The sequence below is a fragment of the Petaurus breviceps genome, unplaced genomic scaffold (genome assembly GCF_028583685.1).
Source record: "Petaurus breviceps papuanus isolate PSGF00001 unplaced genomic scaffold, PetGlider_PUasm1.0 563, whole genome shotgun sequence".
Lineage (NCBI taxonomy): Eukaryota > Metazoa > Chordata > Mammalia > Diprotodontia > Petauridae > Petaurus > Petaurus breviceps.
Window position 1 is genome coordinate 860,905 of NW_027186380.1, and position 24,954 is coordinate 885,858.

Genomic DNA, 24,954 nt, shown 5'->3' on the forward strand with positions numbered 1-24,954 from the left:
GGAAGGAAGGAAGGAAGGAAGGAAGGAAGGAAGGAAGGAAGGAAGGAGGGAAAGAAGGAAGGAGGGAGGGAAGGAAGGAAGGAAGGAGGAAAGGAAGGAAGGAAGGAGGGAAGGAAGGAAGGAGGGAGGGAAGGAATCTAGCCAGTAAACCTAAAGGTAAGTGGGCAGCTTTTGACTATCACAATTTACCTTCCTTTGGTGAGGAGAGGGAGAGAGAGAGGACAAGGAATAAGATGAGCTGTGGTACTGAAGAAATGAGTATGCATACAAAATGCTTAACCAATTGCACTCTCTCTCTTCCCTGGTGGTGAGCAAGGCAAGAACTGCTGTGGGCCTCCAGGTAGGGGTCCTCCCGTCCTCCCCTTCACCCCACCTCCTGTGTGGCTGTGAAAACATGGTGCCAAATGTATCTTATCTTTGAAGTGTTTATACTTTCTTGATCTTAGATTAATGAGTATCAGAGATGTTTGATAGATGATTAAGACCTCTTTTTATTTAGATCCCTGGTTTATTTCCAATCAGTATTATTCAGTTTAGTGTGATTTCATAGGGGTAGTAATTATTTGTCATAGTTGTCTATTAATATACATTTGGTCAGTTTAATCAACTAATATTAATATATATATATTTTATGTATCTTATATTTAGGGGTACTTAGATATGATTAGATAGATTGTTTCTTATATTAGCCCCCAAACTTTAAACTACAGTTTATAAAGTTTACTTGCCTAAGAACAAAATGCTGACAGGAGGACCTCTACCCTTTTGGCGAGATGAGTAGGTGACCAAGGCCTGCGTGGGTAAGAGGACCTCTGGACCTCCACCCTCTTTTTGCCTAATCATAGTGACCAAGCCCTGTGTGGCAGAGTTGACTTAATGATATGGAAAGTCCTCCAACTTATTTTTGTACGTCCAGACCACCCTCTTTTGCCCAACATGAGGAGATGCCCCATATTATGACCACTTAGACAGTGGAGATAACCCTTGCCTTGTCCATCCTATGACCAGTATCTCTGGCTCTCCTGGAGGGTCAAAATCAAGGTCTATTAACCAATGAGACTCTATTTTATTTTGCCTCTTTTGTGTCATCTGGATATCAAACACTATAAAACGAAGACCCTGGAGTAAGCAGGCATCTCATATCATGAGGAAGATCTGAGGTCCTATTCATTGAAAGGGGTCTGGTTCCTTTAATAAATGGTTATTGGCTTAGAGCTTTGCCTCAGTATCTTTTATTGCAGATTGGACAATTTTAGACCTCACAGATAGAAAAGATTAATTTATAACCTTGTGAGTTTTGACATATCTTGAAGAGCCACCAGAGGTCCAGCAACTGTATTCTGACAGTGTGGGCTGGTAGTCACAGCAGCTAAGTCGGATGAGGGGAACAGTCTTAGCAATGATTTACTTGCCCCATCTTAGCTGTGGATTGACCTTTAGGCAGATACTCTGTTTTATAAGTAAGGGAACAAGTTGTCTAACAACTGCATTAAATCCAGAAGTCAATATGACGGAGTGAATGTTTTTAGTCACTACATTGATTTCACTCTTCCCAGTGACTGAGGGAGTGAAGGAGAATAGGTTCTTGGTTTTTTGAGATTTCTGTTCTGGTTATATCTTCTCAGTAAATATCCCTTTGCAAAGAGAATTCATGTTTAACAGTTAATTAATACTGAGTTCAACTGTACATTTAGCATTGGTTAGATGATAGTAAGGACGTGGTAACTGGATTGATTGTCAATGGGGGAAACACACCAGCTGGGTGTGTGGAGGGAGTGAGAGTATTGGAAAACCTCAAACCTGGAGGGTTACTTTTATCACTCTGCTCTCTGGAGAGCCTACCAGCTAGTGGAATGGAGTTTGGGAGAGTGAACACAGCCCAAACAATATGGATGCAACGAGAACCATGACCTCAAAGCAACCAATGGGTACAGCCTGATTCCAGCAAAAGCACCAAATCTCCTTTTCTGTCGTTGGAAAGTGGCGATACCCTAGGTCAATCTTATCCCACCCACAGTCCACGGTGTCAGTTCTGCTGTCCACCTCAACCCTGTTTCCCCCTTACCTGAGGCTAGGGAAGAATTTACCCTGTCCAGAGGAGGCCCACCTTATGGTTTTTAGGGAACTGGCCAATTTGCTGCTGAATTGCCAACAGCACTGCAATCTTTCCCCTCAATAACAATTCTAGTATAATGCTGCCTTCCTCAAACCCCAGCAAGAAGAGACCATCCCCAAAAGCCCAGAAATAATGCACTTGGTCATCTTTTTCATCTTTATGGTGTCTTGACTATTGCTTTGTGTTAAATGTTTCCCTTTCTGGCTCGATGACATAAACCTCCAAGGAAGAGTCTGTTCCCAGGTGTCTTTCACCAGCATCGGGAACCATAACAAAGGCAATGAGTAGAAGGATGGGGGAGTGAGCCGACTTTGACTCACTCATTGGCTAGCTTGACCCATGTCAAAACCTCCCCCAGAAGGCCTTGAAAAAGGCTTAGGGGCAGAAAAGCTGCCTAGGGGCAGCTAGGTGGCACAGTGAATAAGGCACTGGTCCAGGAGTCAGGAGGACCTGAGTTCAAATATGACCTCAGATATTTAACACAAAAACTAGCCCTGTGACCTTGGGCAAGTCACTTAACCCCAATTGCCCTCCAAAAAGCAAAGAAAAAGAAAGAGCACGGCCTTCCTGTTTATAGCAAGAGAGGATTCTGCTTGAAGCCTTCCAGCAGGCAGGGACCCCCTGCCTCCTGAGGCGGCTCACTCCAGGTTACAAAGTTTCTAACATCCAGCCCAGTTTGCTTCTTTGTAACACGCAATGCCCTTCCCCCTCCAATTGCTTCTGGTTCTGCCCCACAGGTCACCGGCACCCTCCTCTGTTCCAAATACTTCAACATAGCTCTCGTGTGTCGAACATTTGTTTCTGGTCCGCTCTCCGATGCATCAATGTATCATTGTGTGTATCAGTCGTCCTGGCAGGACCCGTGTATGCTAGGCTAGACAGGAAGAGGTCCCAGGACAGAGCTTCGGGAAGCACCTATAGGCTGGTGGGAATGACCGGGATCAAAATCCAGCACGTGAGACAAAAGCAGACAAGTAGACGCAGGAGGGAGTATTACCAGGAAAACCTAGGGTCCCTGAGGAAACGAGAGAAAGCCGTCCCAGGTCCTACCGCAGAAACACCGGTCAAGGGCCGCGGGGGAGTCGAGCCCCCGCCCCACCGGAGGCACTGTCTCTTGGACATTTGTGGGCTGTCCCAGGTGGCGGTGGTGTTTGGGGGGGGGTTAGAGTTTTACAGCTTCTGTTCTTATTTTTGCCAAATTAACAAATGTTTTTACTAAAAGCGACTTAGTACATCAGGCTGATGGTCCAGGGACCCTGAACTACTCGTAGGCGCTGCTAGGTGACCTTCTGGAAACTGAGGGAGGCGCCAGCCCTGGGCACGCCACTGACTGGGGCAGGGCCCCGCACAGCACCGCGCTGGAGGCTGACCAAATCCGTCCCAGCCCCCCCTTTCCTGGCCCGGGGGCGGAGGTCGCACCCTCTTGACGATGGAGCATGAGGGACGAGCATCAGGAGCAGGTGGGGGTCCTCCACTACCACGGGAAGGGAGGAGGGGCCGGAGAGAGTCTTGAAGTCGCCACGTGGCAGACCGCGGTGCGCCTGCGCAGAAGGCGCCTCGCGCCTACATTTCCCAGACTCTTTAAAGCCCTGTCCCGTGCCTCCTCCGGCTCCTTCCTTCCTTTCGAGGGTTGACTTCATTTCCCAGGATGCCTCTGCGAGGACACGCTGGGGTCACGACCCCGCGTTCTCAGGAGTCTTCGGCGCCGGCCTTCGCGCCGGGGCTGGGTCCTGGCTCCACATAGTTGGGCAGGGGGAGAAGAGACGCCCCAGAGCTCGTTCCTCCGTGCGGACGGAGTGCGTGAGTGCGCTCAGGCGGGGGCAGGAGGAGAGGAAGGCGGGGACGGCCCAGCCGCCCCCCGCCCCCGTTCAGCTCCGGTCCGGGGGCGTGTGTGAGCGTGCGCGCACCCGCGTGCGTGCGCGGCCCCGGCGGCCTGGCGTCGCGTTCGCTAGAGTCGGGCGGATCCGGAGGCCGCTGCGGTCGTGCGGGAGCTGGGTCAGGGGCTGGGTCGGGTGCGGGAGGACCGGCCTGGGTCGAGGCGTGTCCCGGGGCTGCGGAGGAGCCGAGCCTGAGGCGCGAGGAGCGCGGTAAGGCCGGGGGGCGGGCAGGAGGGGCACGTGACCTCGCGGGGGGAGGGGCGGGAGCAGCTGAGCGGCGCCGGGCCCGGCTCTGGGGCTGCGGTCCCCCCGCGCCCCCCGCCGCGGGTCAGCCCTGGGGCGCGGCGTCTGGGCTTTCTGTAGCCTCTGGTTGGGGGTCTGCACCTCCCTTGGGCCTCCCCGACTCCGACTCATCCCCAGACTCGGGCATCTGGTTACCCCTCCCCCCGCCCCCAAGCCGTGGGCAAAGAAGTTGGGCAATTGGCCGGACCGGAGTGGGGGAGGGGCTCTGTCTGGAATACGGCCCAGGGGGCGTGGATGAGGGAGCGGGGCCCAGGAAGGGTCAGCGCCGGTCCTGGTTCTGACCGCCTAGGGAGGAGAGGCCGCCCAGCTGCCCGGAAGCTCCCCACACTGGGAGATTGGGGGACACGGAGGCCGACCGGCCGGGGGCCTTGCCCGGCAGGTGTCCAGGGCACCAGCCCGCCTGCTGTGTCCTCCGGCGGCTTCATCGATCTCGTCTCCGGCTCCGCAGCGCTTGGCATCTCCCCCATGACCCAGAAACGTGTAGGGAGCTGGCTTTCCCGTCAAGCGCGGGCTTAGCTGCTTCCGGGGCCCAGACATCTGCTCAAAGGTGTCATAGTGTTTTCTGGGAAATCAGCCAGTGTGTTTCCACACATTATGTCACTTGTGTAAATTAACGGGCATTCTTTTCGTTAAGAAGTCAGCAGAGACCCAGAAGAGCTCATTTGAATTCTCAGTGTTGAGTTACCGGAATTCAGCCCCCGAGTCCCAGTTCTGTAGCCCGTGTTGTTCCTTGGAACCTGTTAGGTGCACAGAAGGGGTGCTGGGAGTAATGTCCATGGTCCTTCCTTTCTGATGTGGGAGGAGCTGGTCCAGCGTTGATCTCTTACTCTGTGAGGATCTCAGGCCGCACACCCCGAGGCTAGAGTGTGTTAAGTTTCACCAGGGGAATTTTGTCGTCTTCATGAATTCTTTCTTTTCCTTCATGCTAGGTCTTCTAGGTTCTGCCTTTCCCTGAGAAACAGGAGTAGAGAATGACATCCGGGCTTCTGATGGCCAGGTTAATGGTGAGTTATGGCTTCTTCTCTCCAGAAATGTGCCATGTTGTTTCTCGGTGTGGACATATTTCTTTGCCTTGTCCTTTGGCCTTTCCACTCTATGAAGTTCATTCTGGCATGACCAGAACCTTGAATGTTCTCCCTCTGATGACTGGCTACTCATACTTTGTAGAGTTCATAGATCATTAGGACTGGAAGAGATTATATAGACCAACATGATGATAAACTGAGGTTCAGGGAAAGAAAATTTCATTCAAGCCACCTCTTTTTTTAATTAAAGTTTTTATTTTCAAATGAAGATCCATCTTTCTTCCCCTCTTCTCCCTCCACTTGAAAAACAGGCAAGAAAAACAAAATTCCTAATTACAAATATTTATAGGCACACAGAACAAATTCCCACATTGGCCACTGTACAGAAAACATGTCTCAATCCATCACTTGTTTATTAGAAGATGGGTAACATATTTCAGCATGGTTCCTTTGGAATTATAGTGGGGTCATTGTTGATCAGTGTTCCTAAGTCTTTCACAGTTGTTTGTTTTTACAGCATTGTTGTTATTGTTTAAATTATCCTGGTTCTACTCATCTCCCTTGGTAGCAGAATCTTTTGAAGTTTCTCTCAAACTGTCATCCCCTAAGGTCACCTGTTGCAGATACTACAACAGCTGAAGTCTTTGGATTCCCTGCTCTGTGTTATTTCTGTTGTTATTGTAATTATTCAGTCATTGAATGACCCTGTTACAGGGTTTTCTTGGCAAAGATAATGGACTGGTTTGCTATTTCCATCTCTAGAGGATTAAGGCAAACAGGTTAAGTGACTTTTCCAGGGTCACACAGACACAGTAAGTATCTGAGGCCAGATTTGAATTCAGGTCTTCCATTGCTCTGTCTATTGAGCCATTTAGCTGCCTGTGTGTTCTTTCTATTAGGTAACAGTACATTAGGAATATTCCCCATTTTCTTAGTTCCCTCTCTCTTGGACAACTTTTGCTTGTTCTTTGAACCAACTGTGTAATGTAAGTGTTTTTGCCAAGTGTTGTGAAATAAGCCCCAGAAAAGAGTAAATACTTATGTTACTATAAATGGAAAGTTAGATCTATTTGTTATCATAAGGATTAGTGCCCTAGGAGCTGTGATTTGGTTGGTTTTGGCACCTTCCTCTGTACCGTGCAGACTGCCCCCTCCCCCCCAATCCACTTAACACTTGATTAATAAATCTCTGGGCCTTTCCTGAAGCTCAGAGAAGTCAGTGACTCACCTGTGGTTGCCCAGTTTGTGTGTAAGAGGCTATACTTGCTCAATATTCTTCTTGTCTCCCAAATCCAGCACTGTACCCATTTCCAAGCTGTCTGTCCAAAAGGTGTCAAGAGTAGAAATAGTAGTAGTTCAGTGAAGGACCAATCATCGTGATTTATTTCTAGGTTACTACATTGTGGTCTCAAAATACAGTTTTCATAATTGCTTCCTTTTCAATTTACTAAGGGGGCTTCTCTTGTGAAAGGGCCTTGTGCACTTTAAAAGTACATATTCCTTGATTCTCCCATTTCTCTCCATATCTGTTTTTCTGTACTATTTAATCTCTACCTACTAGGTCCCAAGACAGAATAAGGTTCTCATTCCTGTATAGCAGCCCTCCCCTCTCCCCCCTCCCCCCAAGGAATGTGGCAGAATGATGGGAAAAGGAGGCAGAGTATGCTAAGAATTGAAGTTAGTGATCGTCTATAAATGTAGTTATTGCTGTTCTAAATGCAAGGTCACAAAGTCTAAGTTGGAAAGGACTGAGTAGAGCCTATCTCATCCTTCCTACACCCCAAAAGGAATCCTACTTTTAACAGACCAGACATCATCATCTGCTTCTTTTTGATGGCCTACAGTAAGGACAAGTTCTACTTCTTGAAAGTGTCTGCTTCACCTTCATATCACTTTAATTAGTAGAAAGTTTTTCCCTGTCTTAAACCTACATCTCCCTCTATATGTTCCACCCATCATTACTGGCTCTGCCCTCTCAAGGCCAGAGAGGCATTTTATGTTTTACATGACAGCTGTTCAGATATTTGAAGCCAGCTATGGTATCTCTGTTATTTGTGCTATTCCTAGTTTCTTCAGATAGCTTCATATGGTATGATTTCAAGACCATACTCAACCTGGGGTTCATGGGCCCCCAAGGATTCCATGGATAGATTTTAGGGCTGCCCATGCATTTGTTGTACTACTTTATAACTATTTCAATATAGCTTCCTTTCTAATTTATGTATTGTATTTTATTCACTTAAAAACCTGAGAAGGGCCCCCTGGGCTTTATCAGATGCTGACAGAGGGCCCCAGAACACAATCACAGTGAACCTCATATAGACATTACTATTGCTCTGTGCTAGTGGTCTTTAAAGAGTGATCTGGGGTCCCCGTGACCTTCTCAATATATCTGTGAAGTTAGAATTATTTTCAAAACGATACTAACATTTTAATCTTTAATAAGGCAAATGTTGATAGATCTAAGCCACATAAACTGAAACCCTTGGGGGTAGTATTATCTTTAGTGATTTTTAAGAGTAGGAAGGGGTCCTGAGACCCATCAAGTTGGAATTGTTGCCCTTTGTAGCTTAGCTCTTGCTGTTCTCCATATATTAACATGCTGTTGCCACTCCTGTCCTTGTCACTTGACATTTCACCCCAAAATAGTTATCATGGCAACTTCTGATTTACCCATCCCCCATTTGTCCATCTCTTCACTGTATTTGACAAGGAGGATGATGCCTTAGGAGAGAAAGAACAAACTATTGTTAATTAGTAGTGAAAAGAGCTCACACCTTCATGTGTTATTTGTGGCCATCCTCTTTATTCTGCCTAAATATCCATTATCAGTAGATAATGGACTTTGCTTAATGGGTGGATCTGTTTAGAAAGGGGTTTTTATAATGTGCTGCTTTTACCTACTGACTGTGACAATAGAATTCTGTACAAGGTGAGGCCTCAGGAGACACTAGAGATGGAACATACAGAACTCCTAGAAGCAGCCAGCTTCCTGTCGCCCTCATGTTCTGGGTTTTGGATGGATGGTCCCTGAGTGAGCAGAAATGTTGGCTCTTTCAGGAATCGGTGACGTTCCAGGATGTGGCTGTGGACTTCACCCAGGAGGAGTGGGGGCACTTGGAGCCGGCCCAGAAGGACCTGTACAGGGAGGTGATGCTGGAGAACTATCAGAACTTTGTGTCCCTTGGTAAGGATAACTTGCCCCTGGGAACCGGCGTCCGTCCATTGGGCCAGCCTTGTGTTCTTACTTGTAAAGGCAGTGGTCTGGCTGAAGTGCTGAGTTGGGCTTTGTCTTAGTGTGTAGGATAATCACGAATGGTGATGGTGCTGGGGACCATGGCTGACATCTGTATTGTGCTTCAGGGGTTGTGAGGTGGTGTTGACTATATGTCAGCTTATTTGATCCTACCCCAAACCTGTGAGGTCAGTCCTGCAATCCTCCCCATTTTACAGAGGAGGAAACCTCAGTTCCAGAGTCTGCAGTTCAGCAAGCCTTTATAAAGTGACTTCCACGTGCCAAGCATGAGACAGAGACACTAGATGCCTTTCTGTTGGCCCCACACTTTAGGAGTGTGGGAGCAGCAGTTGGGATGCCAGTCTCCCTTGACTCCCCCAAGCATGGATGAAGCCCCTCTGAGATGTAAGGCATTGTGCTAGGTGCTGGGGTACAGACACAAGAGTGAGAGAGTTCCTGTCTGTGAGGAGCTTATGATCTAAGAGCAGCGTGATGGCCATGGCACCATGCTGCCTCTCTCTGTAATGGGGGAGCTCACTGTTGCTGCTTCTGGCCCCAAGGAAAGGGTTCTTGATTTAGGCATCTGGAAATCAGCTTTGTGGAACTTCCCCTGCTGCGTTCCCTCAGGGCAGAGGTTTCCCCCTGAAATCCCAGTGCAGACCCCTGGAGGCATAAAAGATTTCCTTCCTCTTGGCAGGATCAAATAAATGGATTTTCTTTGATTCTGCAGCACCTCAGGTTCCTCATCTGTAAAATGAAGGGGTGAGATGCCATGGCCCGCCCCTACAGGTCCCTCCTACAGGCCCCTGTAGCTCAAAATCTCTGATCCCTATGAGCTCAGTGACCTTACCTCCATATTTCCTGGGAGCAGCAAAGGATAGAGCACCCTTCCCAGGTCCCAGGTCCTGGGTTCTTAGTGTTAAGAGAAAGGGGCTGCAGGTGAATTCTGAGAGGGATTTCTGTTCTTGGCACTTTGCCCTTTCTTACCAGGAGGACTGCCAGCCCCCAAGCCTCATGTGATCTCCCAGCTGGAGAGAGGAGAAGCACCATGGACAGAGAGGGAAGCCCTGGGAGGTGTTTGTCAAGGTGAGTGAGTGAGCGACACCAGGCCGATAGAAGGCATTGCCAACAAGAGCTTATTGGGTCAGCAAGGTTGGAGTCCCTTTGAAATGGAAGGTGGGAAACCTTGACAGGCCCCAGCACCAGGCCTGGTGACTGATCATCTGTCGTCTGAGGGATCTCACCTCGGCCCTCTTGAGCTTGAACAAACCTGTGGCACTTCTCGTCTTGCTTTGATTCCCGTTATCTGATGTTCCCTTTCTGGACCTCAGCCTTTTCCCTCCTCACCCTCCCATGTTTATTTTTCTTCCATCCTTTATGTATCTTCGTCTTTAAAGATACCTTTCCTTTCCTGCCTACATTAAAAGAAAAAACAAAAACTTGTGATGCCTACCTTTGAGGTTTGACTTACTGTCTTGACAAATTATGTCCTCTGGATTATCTCTTACATTTTCTTTCTAAAAATGATGTGGTCTGCTTTCCATTCACATTTTCTTCAGTACTTAGAGGATGTGTGGTTTCTTCAATGTGAGTATTTCTTGGAACAGTTGTGACTTCTCTGTCAAAGTGCGTTGTTTTTGTGATTTGGTGTGGCTAAATGCTTCATCATAGCTGGGCAATTGCAGCATGTTAAGGTTTCCACAGTACATTATCTCATTTGATCGTCATTTTATATCATCTCATCATCTTTTAGCCAGCCTGGAAATGATGAGTCACCAGATTTTGCCAGGCTGGACCTCATATTAAAGACATATCCTTGTACAGAAAGTCATTTGAGCTCTGTAGGATTGGTGCATAGCTCTCCTTCCATTGGCATAACCTTGGAGAGCTCTGGCTTCCCTTGGTGCCACAATGATGTCTCAAAGTAAGACTTGAGTAAAGGTGTCTTCCTATCATCCAGGACAATAGCAGTGATTTTCTTTTTCTTCTTTAAAGTAAGTATATCTTTTATTTTCACATTATCTATATGTCCCAATGTATCCCTTAAGAAAACCATTCCTTTTAATTAAGGAAAAAATAGTTTGGCAAAACTTATAGTGCATCTAAAAAGTCCGCCGTTGTATGCACTTTTCCACACTCTTCACTCCTCACCCCTGTCCAGGAATGAGGAGAAATGTCTAATTAGATCCCTTTTTTGGGGGGCCAAACTTGGTCATTTTAATTTTGCAATACTCAGTTTCAGTGCTTTTTGAGCTTTCTGTTCGCGTTGTCATAATCACCGTATGTATTCTTTTCTTAGTTCTACTTCATTTTACATTTCTTATAAATGTCTGTGCTTCTCTTCATCATATTCATCCTTGTAACAGTAATATTCCCTCTTAGTTTGTGTATTTTCTGTCTCTCCCACATAGAAACAAATGGCTAACTCTTATCTGCCTACAGATATATGCTGATTTCACCAATCCCAAAAAGACTCTAGACAGTCTACCTAAATATCCCAATTTTCTCCACCCTTTGACTGCTAAACTACTTGCAAAAGGGTCCCACAGTCAGGCGTGGTGGTATAATCCTTGTAGTCCTTGCTCCTGGTGAAGGCTTAGCCTGGTGTCTTGAGTCTGGGAGTTAAAGGAGCTTTACTGGGGAGGGTTAATGCCAATTGTGGATCTTCACACTGTGTCTAGCACCCATACAGTGAACTCCTAGGAGTGGAGGTTCCCCCAGGCTGCCTAAGGATGGGTGAACAGCACCAGGTTGGAAAAAAACAAGACGGCCAAAGTTGTGCCCATCATTACTGGGATTGAGCCTGTGAATAGCCACTGTACTTTGAGCCTGGGAGACATAGGGGGACCCAGACTTGAGGGGGGAAATGGCTTATACACGATTACTTAACATATTTACTGCTTTATACCTTTTCAACCTCTTGTGTCTTTTTAACTTAAAACATGCCACAGGATCCTGGTTCTCTTCTCACCTCTTTAGTTGCTTTCATCAGTGGTATTTTATTCTCTTACAAACCTGTTAAAATGAGGCTTCCCCAAGGGCGTTTCCTGTGTCCTCACCATTTCTATCTTCATTTTCTCTTTGGAAAGTTTAATTTGGCTCCTGTAGATAGCTTCAGTGATCAGCCCTATGCAGCTGGTTCTTAAGTGTATTTCTATAGTATTACCATTTTTGATCCAGAACCCCATCTTCAGCTGTCTTGGAGACTTCCCTCTCCAAGCGTCCCCTGAGCAACCCAGATTCAGCATGTCTAAAACCCAACTCATCTTTTCTGCAAAGGGCTCCTTATGATAATTGCATTATTTTTTACTCTGGCATCACCACTTAACACATTCATAACACATTTTTTGGATACAGTGGGCAGAGAGTCAGGTGGCAGATCCCCTAGATTATGTCTCCCTAGCCCCTCTTGTGTCAGTGCCTTAAGTCTCTTGAACTCACACATTACCTACCTGTTCTAACAGAGTGTAGTGGCCTCTTTATGTGACTGCTCACCTTAGATCTCTTTGCCTTTCTCCTCTCTCCTTCTCTCTCTCTTTTTTTAAAGCAATTGGGGTTAAGTAACTTGCTCAAGGTTACATGACCGGGTGTTTCTGGGTGGGTGTTAAGTGTCTGAGCCCAGATTTGATCCTAGGTCATCCCAACTCTGGAGCCAGTGCTCTTAGTCGCTGTGCTACCTGGCCACCCCCCTCTTTCCTTCTCTTACATTTGTCAAACTGCTGCCAGAATAGTCTGATCCACTTATATCATCCATACTGCAAACTAAAGACCCTAATTTCTGGTGAATATTGATTGAAAAATAGCAAATCAAATACTGGCAAATAGGTTATGGTAATTTAAAAAAAAAAACCCACAACTCTTCTTTAACGCCAAATTGGATTTGTGCCTGGATTATTCAAAGTTATGGAAACAGCAAAATGATACACCAATAATAAAAGTAACATTTTATTATATGTACTGAAAAGGCTTTTATAGAACTTACTTAGGTTAAGACGAATACTAAGCATGAAAGTAGAATTGCATTTCCTTAAAATGGTAGAAATTTATAGACTCAAATTTAGGCTTCCTGTAAAAAAAAATTTCTGCACAGTGCCATCCAAAAGTAGACAGTCTTATGGCAATAGGTAGAATGGTACTTTTGACTTGAAGGTTTTGAAGAAAGGCTAGATAATTATTTGTTGGATGTTGTAGAGAGAATCCCTTTTCATACTGGACTTAATCCAAAACCCTGGTCTTTGGTATCTGAGACCCTTCCAGCTCTGAAATCTTGTGATTGTGTGCTAAAAATTTCTTATGTAAAATAAAAACATAGGATTATTATTTTTAAGACTAAAGATTTCCTATATCTGCCCTCCCTTTCACAGCCAAACTTCAAGAAAAAGCTACTTTTTTTTTCCAGATTCTTTGTTATTTATTTTTATACTATATGTACTTACGTATTTTTGTTTATAATATTCCTATACTATAAGTTATTTGACCATTCTCCAGTCAGTAAGTGTCTACTTTGTTATCTAGTTCTTTGCTACTACAAAAGATGCAGCTATAAATATTTTGGTGAATGTGTATACTTTTTGTCATTGACCTGCTTGTGTATGCTAAGTAAGCATCTGGGTCAGAGACATTATCACTTTTTTTTGCATAATTCCAAATTGCTTTCCACAACAGTGAGACCAATTCACAATTCCACAAGCAGTGTTTTTAAATTACCTAATTTTATATTATCTCATCATCTCATGAAGTTAGTCTACCAAAGCACATTCAGAACCCTTGTGGATATAGTTAAGAGTCTCAGAGAAATAAATAACAGCTTAAATAATTGCTTGTTTCAGGGTCATGTCAATATAATAAAAATGACAATGCTACCTAAGTTAATATGCAGGTTATTAGTGTACCATTCAAAGTACGAAGGGAATCTTTTATAGAAGGAACAATCATGCTAATATATGTTGGAGAAATAACATACATTTGCATTTATATTTGGGCCATTATGGGAACAAGGAAAAAAAGGATGAAGAGGCACTAACACTTCCACATGTCGTATGTTACAAAGCTGTAATCATTAAATCTACTTTATATTGAAAATAAAAAAGCAAATGAAGGAAACCAAAGTTGACAAGGAAGAACTAAATAATTGAGCTCAAAACCCAGTGTATAAATAAACTCCGAAACAAAGCCCTATTTGACAAGAATTGCTGGGGAAACTGGAAAGCTGTCCAAGAAATTGCTTTTACACTGCTATCTTGAATAATATTCCAGAATAAAGTCTAGATGCTTTTGTGATCCGAATATTAAAGGTCGTAGGAAACACAAAAAAGGTAGAAGAGAAGCATATTAAAGTGCTTCCATGATGATACTTAAGCAAACCAAGGGGTAGAGGTGATGTTTGATAAAACAGCCAGTTCTAGTGACCCAAATTCAAAAAACTTCTGCCAGAACAAAATTGCAGAATCTGCTACAAAGGGATTTTTAACTTCTGTGTATCATGGACCCCTCTTGAAAGTTGGTGAAGCCTGTGGGCCCTTTCTCAAAAATGTTTTATTATAAAATAAAATACATAGGACTACAAAGTAATCCAGTTATATTGAAACAAACAAAGAAATATTGTTTTCCTCCTCCAAGTTCATAAATAGCCCAAAATCTGTCCATGGATCAGTTGGCCTTCCTTGGACCTTGTGCTGGGATATGAAAGGAGGAGGTCAATTGGAGAATAAAACCTTGTATCACATATCTCTGTTAAGGGTCTGCTACCAAAATACATAGGTGACTAATAGAAATTTATAAGATTGGAAGCCATTATTCAGTAAATGGTAAAAAGATATAAATACTTTTTAAAAGAAGTACAGACCAGTAAGTTTAAATGCTCAGTAAGAGAAAAGCAAAGCAAATCAACTCTTGAGATTTTGCCTGATGCCCATCAGTGGATTGGTGATAAGGGACTGATCAGTGGACAAATCCAGGTTTTTGTGGGGTTTGGGCCACCACAAAGAATACTGATGTAAAATTTTTTTAATTGGGGACTTTCGTTTATCTTAGTCTATTTTCAGCAGTGATATCACTGGGTTTGAGTATTGTATGTACAGTTTAGTCATGTTTTTGTTGGTCATAATTGTTTCCAGACAACTAAGCTTTGTCCTGCATTCCTGTGCACATCTTCCATAGCTGCATTTACCATTTTCATCTTTTTTTATCTTTGCACACCTGATGGTATGAAATGAAGCTTAAATATTTTAATAAGCATTTTTTTATTAGTGATCAGCAGTATTCTCATATAGTTGAAAAGTTTACAGGTTCTGTTTTGAAGAGTTTTCATTTCCTCTAGCCACGTAACTATTTGAGAATAGCTTTTGTTCTTACATATTTGTATCAATTTCATATTAGATATTTTTATTTGCCGACTTTAAATCTTTAAAAGGTATCTTTTTACCTATCATCATGAAAGGTGACCTTTTTTAATGATACAACCTTTATGTCAGATATCTCTTTGGGTTATATTGTGCAAAATCCAGGCCTCATTCCTGCCAAACTGCTTTTTAGCTGTTCCAGAATTTCTTGTTGACCAAGTTTCTTCTACCTCTAACCTCAATGACCAGTTCTCAGATTAGTTGAAAACCACCAGTTTTTTGTGTGCCTTTTGTGTTTTTATTACCAAGTTTGTTCTTTTGATTTTAACTGGTACCAAACTTCTTTTTTAAAAAATGCTTTTGTGATACAATTTCAAATCTAGTAAACCTGAATCTTCATTCTTTTTATTCTTCACTTTGAGATTCTTGACTTTTGATTCCTTCAGATGAATTTTGTTCTTAATTTCTTCAGTTCTAGAACTGGTTCTATTTTGAAATCTAGTATCACCTTAAATCTGTAAAGCAGTAGTTGGCTTTCAGATTCTTTACAATATTTTCCCATCCTTGACTCTAGAACCTCATCACTAAAGGAAATGAGGTGTTCATTGTGAATATTTTCTTATTGAATCTATGTTGGGTGCTAGGGATCCATACTTTCTTCTCTAATGGTTTACAAATGATCAGTTAGGTTCCTGAATGTTGCCAGTTTATTAGTATTATACTGTTGTCTAAAATTAACCCTTTTCCCCCTTGTAATGATTGCTGTATTCCCAACTTACAAATTAGTATTCTGGTGACATCTGTAAATGCTTTCTATGCCATAGAAAATAAATGTCACTGGTATGAAGAACCCTGTGTGCAGCAAGGTCAGTCGAGTCTGGAGTCAGCCAGCCTCGCCTCGCCACGACTCTGCTGTATGTTTCATTTTATCTTCTTCAGTTCTATAAGCTATGCTGTGCTGTGATTATTTCTCATTAATTATCCAAGACCCCAGTTTAGTTCATTCACTAGATATCAATTATTGATGAAATGGAGAAACTTCCTTTACTGGTTGCACTTGCCCTTTGAAATTTTAATTATTGGCTGTCCACAGGTAACCAAGGAGGGCAGGAAGCATAAAGCTATATAACTGTCATATTTTGACTCACAACCTTGAGGCACTTCAGACATTCATCATAGTTTATAAACTCCTGTTAGGCATTGTGCTGAGTACTGGGGATAGCAAAAGGAGGCAGAAGATAATAAATAATAAAGCTCTTCAAAGAGTTTACAATCTAATGGGGGAAACAACATGCAAGCACATGTAAAAAATAAACTGTAGGCAGGATAAATGGGCAATAACAGACTTCCTGAAGAAGGACTTGAGGAGTCTAAGGAGGTCATAGTTGGAGGGGGGAGGGAATGCATCCCAAGCAGAGAGGTAAGAGATGGAGTGTTCCTCATGGAGTAGCCAGGAGGCCAGTGTCCCTGGAGCACAGTGTGTGTGTTGAGGAGTAAGATGTAAGGAGGAAAAGGCAGGAGGAGGCCAGGTTATAAAGGGCTTTAAATGCCAAAGCGAATTTTCTGTTTGTTCCTGGAGACAGTAGCGAGCTGCTGGAGATGTATCAAGTACGGAGTGTGTGTGAGATGATAAGATCTGTGCTTTAGTGGCTGCATGGAGGAGGGATTGGAATGGGGAGAGAATGGAGGCAGGGAGACCCACCTCTTGCACTAATCCAGGCATGAGAATGAGACGATAAGGGTCCACCAGGGTGGGGACAGTGTTAGTGGGGAGAAGGGAGCCTATTTAAGAGATATGCTGCAGAGGTTACATCAACAGGCCTTGGCAATAGCTTGGATGGTGGTGGTGAGGGGCAGTATGTGAAAAGTGAGGGAGAAGTCCAGGATGATTCCTGGGTTGTGAGCCTGAGGGGCTGGGAGGGTGGCATTGTCCTCTACAGTAATAGGGAATGTAAGGGTGGGTAGAGGGTTTTTTAAGGGGAGCAATAACGAGTTCTGTTTTAGACATGTTAAGTTGAAGGCGTCTGCTGGACATTCATTTGGAGATGTCTGAAAGGCATCATCTCATCTTGGAGATGAAAGGTGAGACAGTGGAGAGATTGGGGCTGGAAAGGTAAATTTGAGAATCGTAAGTGTAAAGATGGTAATTAAATCCAGGGGAGCTGATGAGATTCCCAGGTTAGGTAATATATAGAGGGATAAAAATCTTGTCAGCTTCTCGGCCTCTTCATAGAATTATTGGAAGATCTGTAGGATTTCCTTATAAAGAGCATTTAAGACAGTTCTGTCACATCAAGTAATTTTCCTAGCTTCTTTTTTTTTGCTTTTTGGAGGGCAATTGGGGTTAAGTAACTTGCCCAAAGTCACATGGCTACGTGGTGTGGGTGTGTGTGTGTGTGTGTGTGTGTGTGTGTGTGAGAGAGAGAGAGAGACAGAGACAGAGACAGAAGTGTCTGAGGCCAGATCCAAACTCAGGTCCTCCTGACTCTGGAGCTGGCACTCTACTCACTACGCCACTTAGCCCCATTAGCTTGCTTCTTAGACTGCCACCCAATGGATCACTGATGAAACATCTCCCTGACTCCATGAGGAAAAATAATTTGCATTAAACCATTTTTCCAAAGTGACTTTTTAAGTTTTCACTACAAAATGCCCCCCCCAGCATTCCAAACATATTTTTCTTAAAGAGACAGTAAAAGTTTCTATAGCTTTTCTAGGAAAGGCTATTTCTGAATCGGGTTACATAAACTAATCCTTGATAATTAGATATTCTATTAATATCTTGTCTTCCTCCACACTTCTGCCTTATCCAGTTTCTAAGAAAAGATTGTTATTAACTTAACATAAAACAAGTTTTCTTTTTGGCAGCAAAGTGAATGTGGATATTCACAGGTTTTTGTTTGTTTGTTTCAGATTCCTTTATTCATAATACAAGATACGAAGTCAAGGAGCCATCTGTAAATTATGGTATTTTTATGGAATCAGCCAAGGAAAGACTCTCAAAGAATCCCATCTGGAATTCTAAATTAGGCGAAGCTTGGGATTTTAATATCTGGTTGGAAGACCATAAGGGAAAGGAGGAGAGATGGTCCCAGCAAGTTACAGTCAGTCACAGAACAACTTCTGATGAGTTGGATATTCATGAACAGAATGCTTTTGCAAGAAGGTTCAAGTTGGGGTCTGTTCTTGTTCCCAGGCAGAGAATTACAGGAGTACAGCATAGTCAACATGACACACTTGGAAAGAGCTTCAAACAGTTGTCAGACATAATTGACCATAATAGGAATTCCTTAGGGAAGAAAATTTGTAACTATAAATGTAAGAAGCCTGTCATTTATCACTCAGACCTTTTTCAGTACCACAGATTACACAGTGGAGAGAAACACCATACATGTAGTCAGTGTGGGAAAACCTTCAGCAGCAGCTCATGCCTTATTGCACATCAGAGAATCCATACTGGAGAGAAGCCTTTTAAATGTAACGAATGTACAAAAGCCTATCGGCGTAAGGCACATCTTATTCAACATCAGAGAATTCATACTGGAGAGAAACCCTATGTGTGTAATGACTGTGGAAAAGCTTTCAGCATTGATTCATCCCTGGTTAAACACCAAAGAATTCATACTGGAGAAAAGCCCTACAAGTGTAGTCAGTGTGGGAAAGGCTTTAGCCAAAAAGGACACCTTAATCAACACCAAAGAATTCATACTGGAGAGAAACCTTTTACATGTAATGAATGTGGGAAAGCTTTTAGCCAATATAAACACCTTAATGAACATCAGAGAATTCATACTGGGGAGAAACCCTATGAATGTAATGTGTGTGGGAAAGTTTTCAGACAGTTTGGAAACCTTAGTAAACATCAGAGAATTCATACTGGAGAAAAACCATATAAATGTAAACAGTGTGGGAAAGCTTTCATTGACAATTGTGTCCTTATTCAGCATGAAAGAATTCATACAGGAGAGAAACCATATATATGTAATGAATGTGGGAAGGCCTTCAGTCGAGGGATATGCCTCAAGAAACATAAGAGAATTCACACTGGAGAAATACCATATAAATGTAATGACTGTGGAAAAGAGTTCACTGACAAAACATCCTTTATTTGTCACCAGAAAATTCATACTGGAGAGAAGCTCCATGAGTGTATCGACTGTGGGAAAACTTTTTGCCAGAAGGCAAACCTTAAAAAACACAAAATGATTCATACTGGAGAGAAGCCCTTTGAATGTAATGAATGTGGGAAAGCTTTCCGAGTAGTGGGACAGCTTAACATACATAAAAGAATTCATACTGGAGAGAAACCTTTTAAGTGTAGTGAATGTGGAAAAGCTTTCAGAGACAGGGGAGGACTTAGTGTACATAAGGAAAAACATGGAGAAAAACGTTACACGTGTAATGACTGTGGGAAAACCTTCAGAAACCGGGGATACTTTCGTATACATCGAAAAACTCATAATCAGGAGAAGCGTTATAAGTGTAATGAATGTGGGAAAGACTTCAGCCTGAGAGAATCCTTTGTTGTTCATCAAAGAATTCACACTGGAGAGAAGCCTTATAAATGTAATGTATGTGGAAAAGCCTTCATTTACAATACATCCTACAGTAAGCATCTGAGAATCCACACTGGAGAGAAGCCCTACACTTGTAATGAATGTGGAAAAGCTTTTACTCAGAAGCATTACCTTACGGAACACGAGAGAATCCATACTGGAGAGAGACCCTTTGAATGTAATGAATGTGGGAAGTCCTTCAGGCAGAAGCAAACTTATAAGGCTCATAAAAAAATCCATACTAGAGATAAAGCTCTTAAGTATAATCAATGAGTGTTGGAAAGCTTTCAGTTAGAACACATTTGAGGACATCAGTGATTACATAATTAATGTTGAACAATTAACGTAATTGTAATCAATGTGGAAAAGCTATAATTTCAACCCATAGGGACATCTCCCATCTCAGAATTCATGTGTGACTGAGACTATGACACTGACCATGGAACGATTCTTGCATGTGTATTTAATTTCTTATTACAGGCTTCATGTGGAAAATTTACTGTGGGGTTTTAGTATGGGAAATGCTTCATAGGATCACAGGGTCATAGATTTAGAACTGGAAAGTACCTTAAAAAAGGACATCGAGTCCCACTGCCTCCTTTTGTAGACAGGACACAAAGGAAAAGAGTCATTAAATGACTTACCCAGAATCCTGTAGCCATTAAGCATATGAGGCACCATTTAAACCCTGACACAATCTGGTGCCCCACCCACTAGTCTGCTTCCTTTAATCTTGTTACTTTTAAATACTGAAAGTTAAAATGTCGATTTTTTTTTCACAAGTTAAAATATTGTTTGGGGATTTGAAAGGGAAAAATAATAATCGTAGTAATAATAAAATAAAAATGTTTAATCTGGAATGCATGTTGCCTGCTTTAGGTGTTGAAGTATGAATAGATCCTGAAAGAGCCCCTATAAGTTTCAGAAATATTTTCAGTAAATTTGCTTAAGTTAGCAAGAGATTAAAAAGAGTAGATAAATGACAGATGGCCTTCCTTCCCATAATAGGAGAATGGATAGTATAGTTCTCTGAAATAGTTAGTCCCAGGGCTCAGATGGGTCCACTCTGTACTTGTTTGACCCGGGGTCTGAAATACAATTATAGTAGAGCCCAAAGATACCTTGAAGTAGTTGTAGTTCAACCACCTTGTGAAATAGAAACCCTCCCATTTAATAATAGTTTGAGAATAATGAAGTTTTGGTTTTACTTCTTGCAAGGGAAGGTGAAGATTTCAGCAAATTCCCAGCTGTATCTGAACAAGAATTGGACCTTAGGACTATGAATTCACAATGTGTTTGGGAAATTTGAACTAGTATAATAAACAGGCTACTGTATCAAATTCTCTTTGGGCTCAAGTGTTACTGGTGTCAGTAACCAATGGGATTAAGCCAAACTTGCAACATACTGGCAGATGAAAATCCTAAAAGGCAAAGCCAAGCCATACGTAGCACACTTTGCACATTTCTTCCAAGTCCCTTTTGCATGTCTTCCCCCATTATTTACATACTTTTTATTCTATATAATAAGGCAAGTAGTATCTATTTAGGAGAGGCCCTATGCCCAAAAGTACCTTTTGTGCCCATTTTCTATTAACTTATAACCCCTTCTCCATGCCTAATAATAAATTTTTCTCAATATTAACGCAATAATTCTGCTGAACAGGTCAGCCCTTCCATGTGTTTGATCCATTAGATGTAGTGGTAGGACAAGCCTGGCCCTCTTGATGACTTCAGAGGGTATGGTCAGGGCCACATGGTTTCTAATTATCAGTCATGCTTTGAGATGATCAGTTTCCTCTATCAGGCTAGTTCCTACTTTGGTATCAGCCTGGTTGGGAGAGAAAGTGGTAACTAACCCTTTTAGCTACTCAGTGCAGTAAATGAAGAGTCTAGGAATAGTATCCTCTAAATGGCAATGACAAGTTACGACAGTTCATTTAGAAGTTAACTATTTCCTTGGTAAGTTCATTCCCCACATTGGATCAGTTCCTCAGCCTTGTGTATGGAAAGATTCTCAAACAGGCACACTGATACAGATGACAGGACTGTGAATTGGTCCAGATTTGGGTAGCAGTTGGGAATTCTGCAAGTAAAGTGATTCAACTTCATACATTGATCCAGAGATTCTCTTTTCTAGCATATTATTCCATATAAAGATCCAGCATATATTAAACTCCATAGTGGCACTCTGGTAGCAAATGAATGTGTTCACACTGATTAATGGATAGAAATTTGGCATAATGGAATATTATGCATTAATGCATGATTGAATAGAGGAATCAGCAACCTGGGAAAATCTGAGGATATAGAATGACACCCCCCTCAAAAAAAAATACAAAGAGACTACTAATGTAATTTTAAAAGAAGGGGAATTGCAAAAAAGATTAATGAAGGTTTCAGAAAATATACTGAAACTACCTTCGCGATGGTGGGGGGGGGTAGGGTGGGGTATAAGGGCATAAGAGATTGTTGTGTAAATTGAAACAGTCACTATATTTGAAGTTTTGATTGTTTTGCTTTGTTACAAGGAAGGCTTGAATCAGTCTTTCCATGAAAATTGATGTAAAAGAAAATATCAATAAACCACGTATATGTATTTTTAAAATTTGGGTAGATCATATAATCTATCACAGTTCCAAAAAAGCCTGTGATAAAATGCAGTACTAACACATTCAAACATTAAGGCATCCCTTACAATGATCCAAAGTATCTCAGAACTAGTATTTTCAGAGAGATGCTAGAATTTTCCTGATAAGAGGAAAAAGAAATGACCATTGTCTCTGCTATAGCATCTAGTGTAGGAAATGTTAGGTGTGAGGAAAAGACAGGAGATAATCATTACTATTTGTAGATATTATGGCAGGTTGTTTAATTGCAGGTGTTCACTGAAAGTTGGAACCAGTAGTAAAAGTACTAGCTTATGATAACTTTCTATTTTTTAGTGAAACCAAGCTGAAGGGGTGGAAATTACATTTCAGGTAGCTACGAAGAAGTGAAAATATTTAGCAATTAGCCAATCAAGACACTGAAAAAAGTGGGGGAGACAACAAACAATACAAAGCAGACTATATACAGGATAAATAGAGAATAAAAGAAGGAAAGTACTAGAATTAACAAGAGACCTGGGGAAAGCCTGTAGAAGGTGGGATTTTAGTTGGAAGTTAAAAGAAGGCAGGGGTGTCAGTCAGTAGTTGGAACAGAGAAGAGAGCATTCTAGGCATGGGGTATAGCCAGGAGATGGAATTACTTGTCTGTGGAGTAGCCAGGAGAAGGGTGGTGTCACTGGATTGAAGAGTGTGTGTTAGGGCTTTGTCTCTCTCCATTCTCAAAGAAGACCATGGCATGAGGGAGGTGGTGCTATGACTTGCAAGTGAATTGGATTTGTGAGGAATGGCTATGCGAAGTCACCAGCCTCACTTTCTCCTCCAGAACCACCTGGGTCCAATGGCCAGATATAGATCAGGATGACTGAGGATGGCTCCTGTGTGTTAGGGAGTGAAGTGAAAGAAAGGAGGGGGCCAGGTTATGAAGGGCTTTGAATAACAAAAGAGGATTTATATTTGATCCTGGAGGCATCAGGGAGCCATTGGATTAGGGAGATGACAGGAGCTTTAGGAAAATCCCTTTGGTGGCTGAATGGATTGGAGTGGGGAGAGATTTGAGCCACGGAGACGTACAAGAAGCTCCTGCAATTGCCATGTCAGAGGAGAGAAGGGGGCAACTTCAAGAGATGCTGCAGAGGGGAAAGCAGCAGGCCTTGGCAACAGCCTTTTTGAGTTTAGCTACGAAGGTCTGCACAGAAACAGGACCACAGTTAGCAGAGATGGAAGGATCAAGTGAGGGTTAAAATTGCTTGGAAAGCTGAGAGTGTGATGTGCTCGCGTGGCCACTGTGTGTCAGAGGTGAGCCCAGCTCTATGTTATTCTGCCTCAGTAATTAGTAGGAAGGAAGGAGAGGGAAAGTCTTGGAATATGAGATGAAAAACTCCAGAAGAGAATGAATAAGTGAAGCGCATTTATGCCATGCTGCTGATGCTGCCGCTATTGCTGCTGCCACCTCAGTTGCCCTGGGGGCATAGACAGTGTGCCATGTGCTGGCAATCAGCAGGACAGTTACCGCTCTCACAGAGTTGGCATTCTAACAACATAATACATGTGGGGTACAGGGGAAGAGGCAGCAGCCTGGCATGGAGATGGCCAGAAAGTGGCATGCTGTGCCTGAAAAGAGGGCCAGATAAGGTTAGCAGCCGGAGTCCATGGAACACAGGGTAGGGATTCAGAACTGCAGGCCTTGGGTGGCCTGGCCTGGAGTGGGCCAGATAGTGGCTTACAACCATAAACTATAGTAAACAGAATAATCATGAATGAGATGATGCCAATACTAAACCCCAATAGAAACAGAAGTAAACCAAAGTGATGTAGGGATAGTATCCCATAACCCTACCCTACTGAAGGTTAGGCTAACTTTTCCTTAAAAGGTATTGATAACCTTGACATTTAATTAGTGCAGGGCATGAAGGCTGGAACCATTGATGCAGCATCCTTGTGGCCCAAGTCCAAAAGCCAGCAACATGAGGAACCCGGAGCTCTTCCCTCAGGCTTCTAACTAATGCCTTGGCATGGCCAGCACAGGATCAGGGAAGCTGCGTCCAACTGAAGGGAGGCCGTTATGCTTGGTGAACATCTTTTGCAGGTCTGGCCCAAGTCTACATTTGGATTAGATGGAAATGGCCCCATCCAAGTGGGAGAAGGAAAAGCAAGGTACATAAAAGTGAGCTAGCACCCAGTCTAGGACTGGTGAAGAGAGGAGGGGGTACAAATCACTTCAGTGACACATTCTTAGGAATGATCTGCCTCCTCCTCTATCTCTCTTTTTTTTTTTAATAGAGGCCTAGTAGGAAGAAGGAAAAAAGTGTCAGAGGTATATGCTATAGGAAATGCACACTTAACAGTAACAATAGTGATCATGAATGCAATGAACTCATAAGTAAAGGAGGGTGGTAGAATGGATTAGAAAGCAGAAGCCAGGTGTGCAGGAGTCAGGAGAACCTGAGTTCAAATCCTGCCTCATACATTTGACACTTACTAGCTATGTGACCTTGGGCAAATCATTTAACTCCAACTGCCTTTCTTGCCCCCTCAAAAAAAAAAAAAAAAGGAAGCAGAGTCCAATACATTGCTTACAAGACACATACTAGTAACATAAATATTCTTAGAGTTAAAATGGGGGCCTGGAGCAGAATTTACGATGATTCACATGAGTTCTGAAAAGTGAAGGCAACAAACACAATCTCAGACAAGGCAACAGTTGAACCAGACAGGGTTAAAAGAGATATGCAGGAAACCTACATTATGCTTAAGGGGGCCATAGATAATAAAATAATATCAAAACTTAACATACAGGTTGAGCTCACGCCCCAGCCTCTCCAGTACCCATAAAAAATAACTCTAAACAAATTTTCGAGCTACAGAACTTACAAAATGACAGAGTGAAATATGTCT

The 24,954-nt window shown here is 42.9% G+C and overlaps 2 protein-coding genes across 2 annotated transcripts in view; both read left to right on the forward strand.

Moving 5' to 3' along the window:
* Nucleotides 1-20,313, forward strand: part of LOC138173107 (zinc finger protein 721-like) — a 46,693-nt gene extending 26,380 nt beyond the window's left edge. The window contains exon 5 of the mRNA XM_069103038.1: nt 18,285-20,313. Within this exon, the coding sequence (XP_068959139.1) occupies nt 18,285-19,726 (1,442 nt within the window). The 3' untranslated portion in view covers nt 19,727-20,313. The remainder of the gene's footprint in view (nt 1-18,284) is intronic.
* LOC138173103 (zinc finger protein 69 homolog) lies at nt 3,978-15,876 on the forward strand. The gene is made up of 5 exons (XM_069103036.1): nt 3,978-4,203; nt 5,226-5,300; nt 8,382-8,508; nt 9,547-9,642; nt 15,722-15,876. Exons 2-5 carry the CDS (start codon nt 5,268-5,270, stop codon nt 15,859-15,861), a joined length of 396 nt encoding a protein of 131 aa, XP_068959137.1. The 5' UTR covers nt 3,978-4,203; nt 5,226-5,267; the 3' UTR covers nt 15,862-15,876.
* Nucleotides 20,314-24,954: the final 4,641 nt, after the last annotated feature.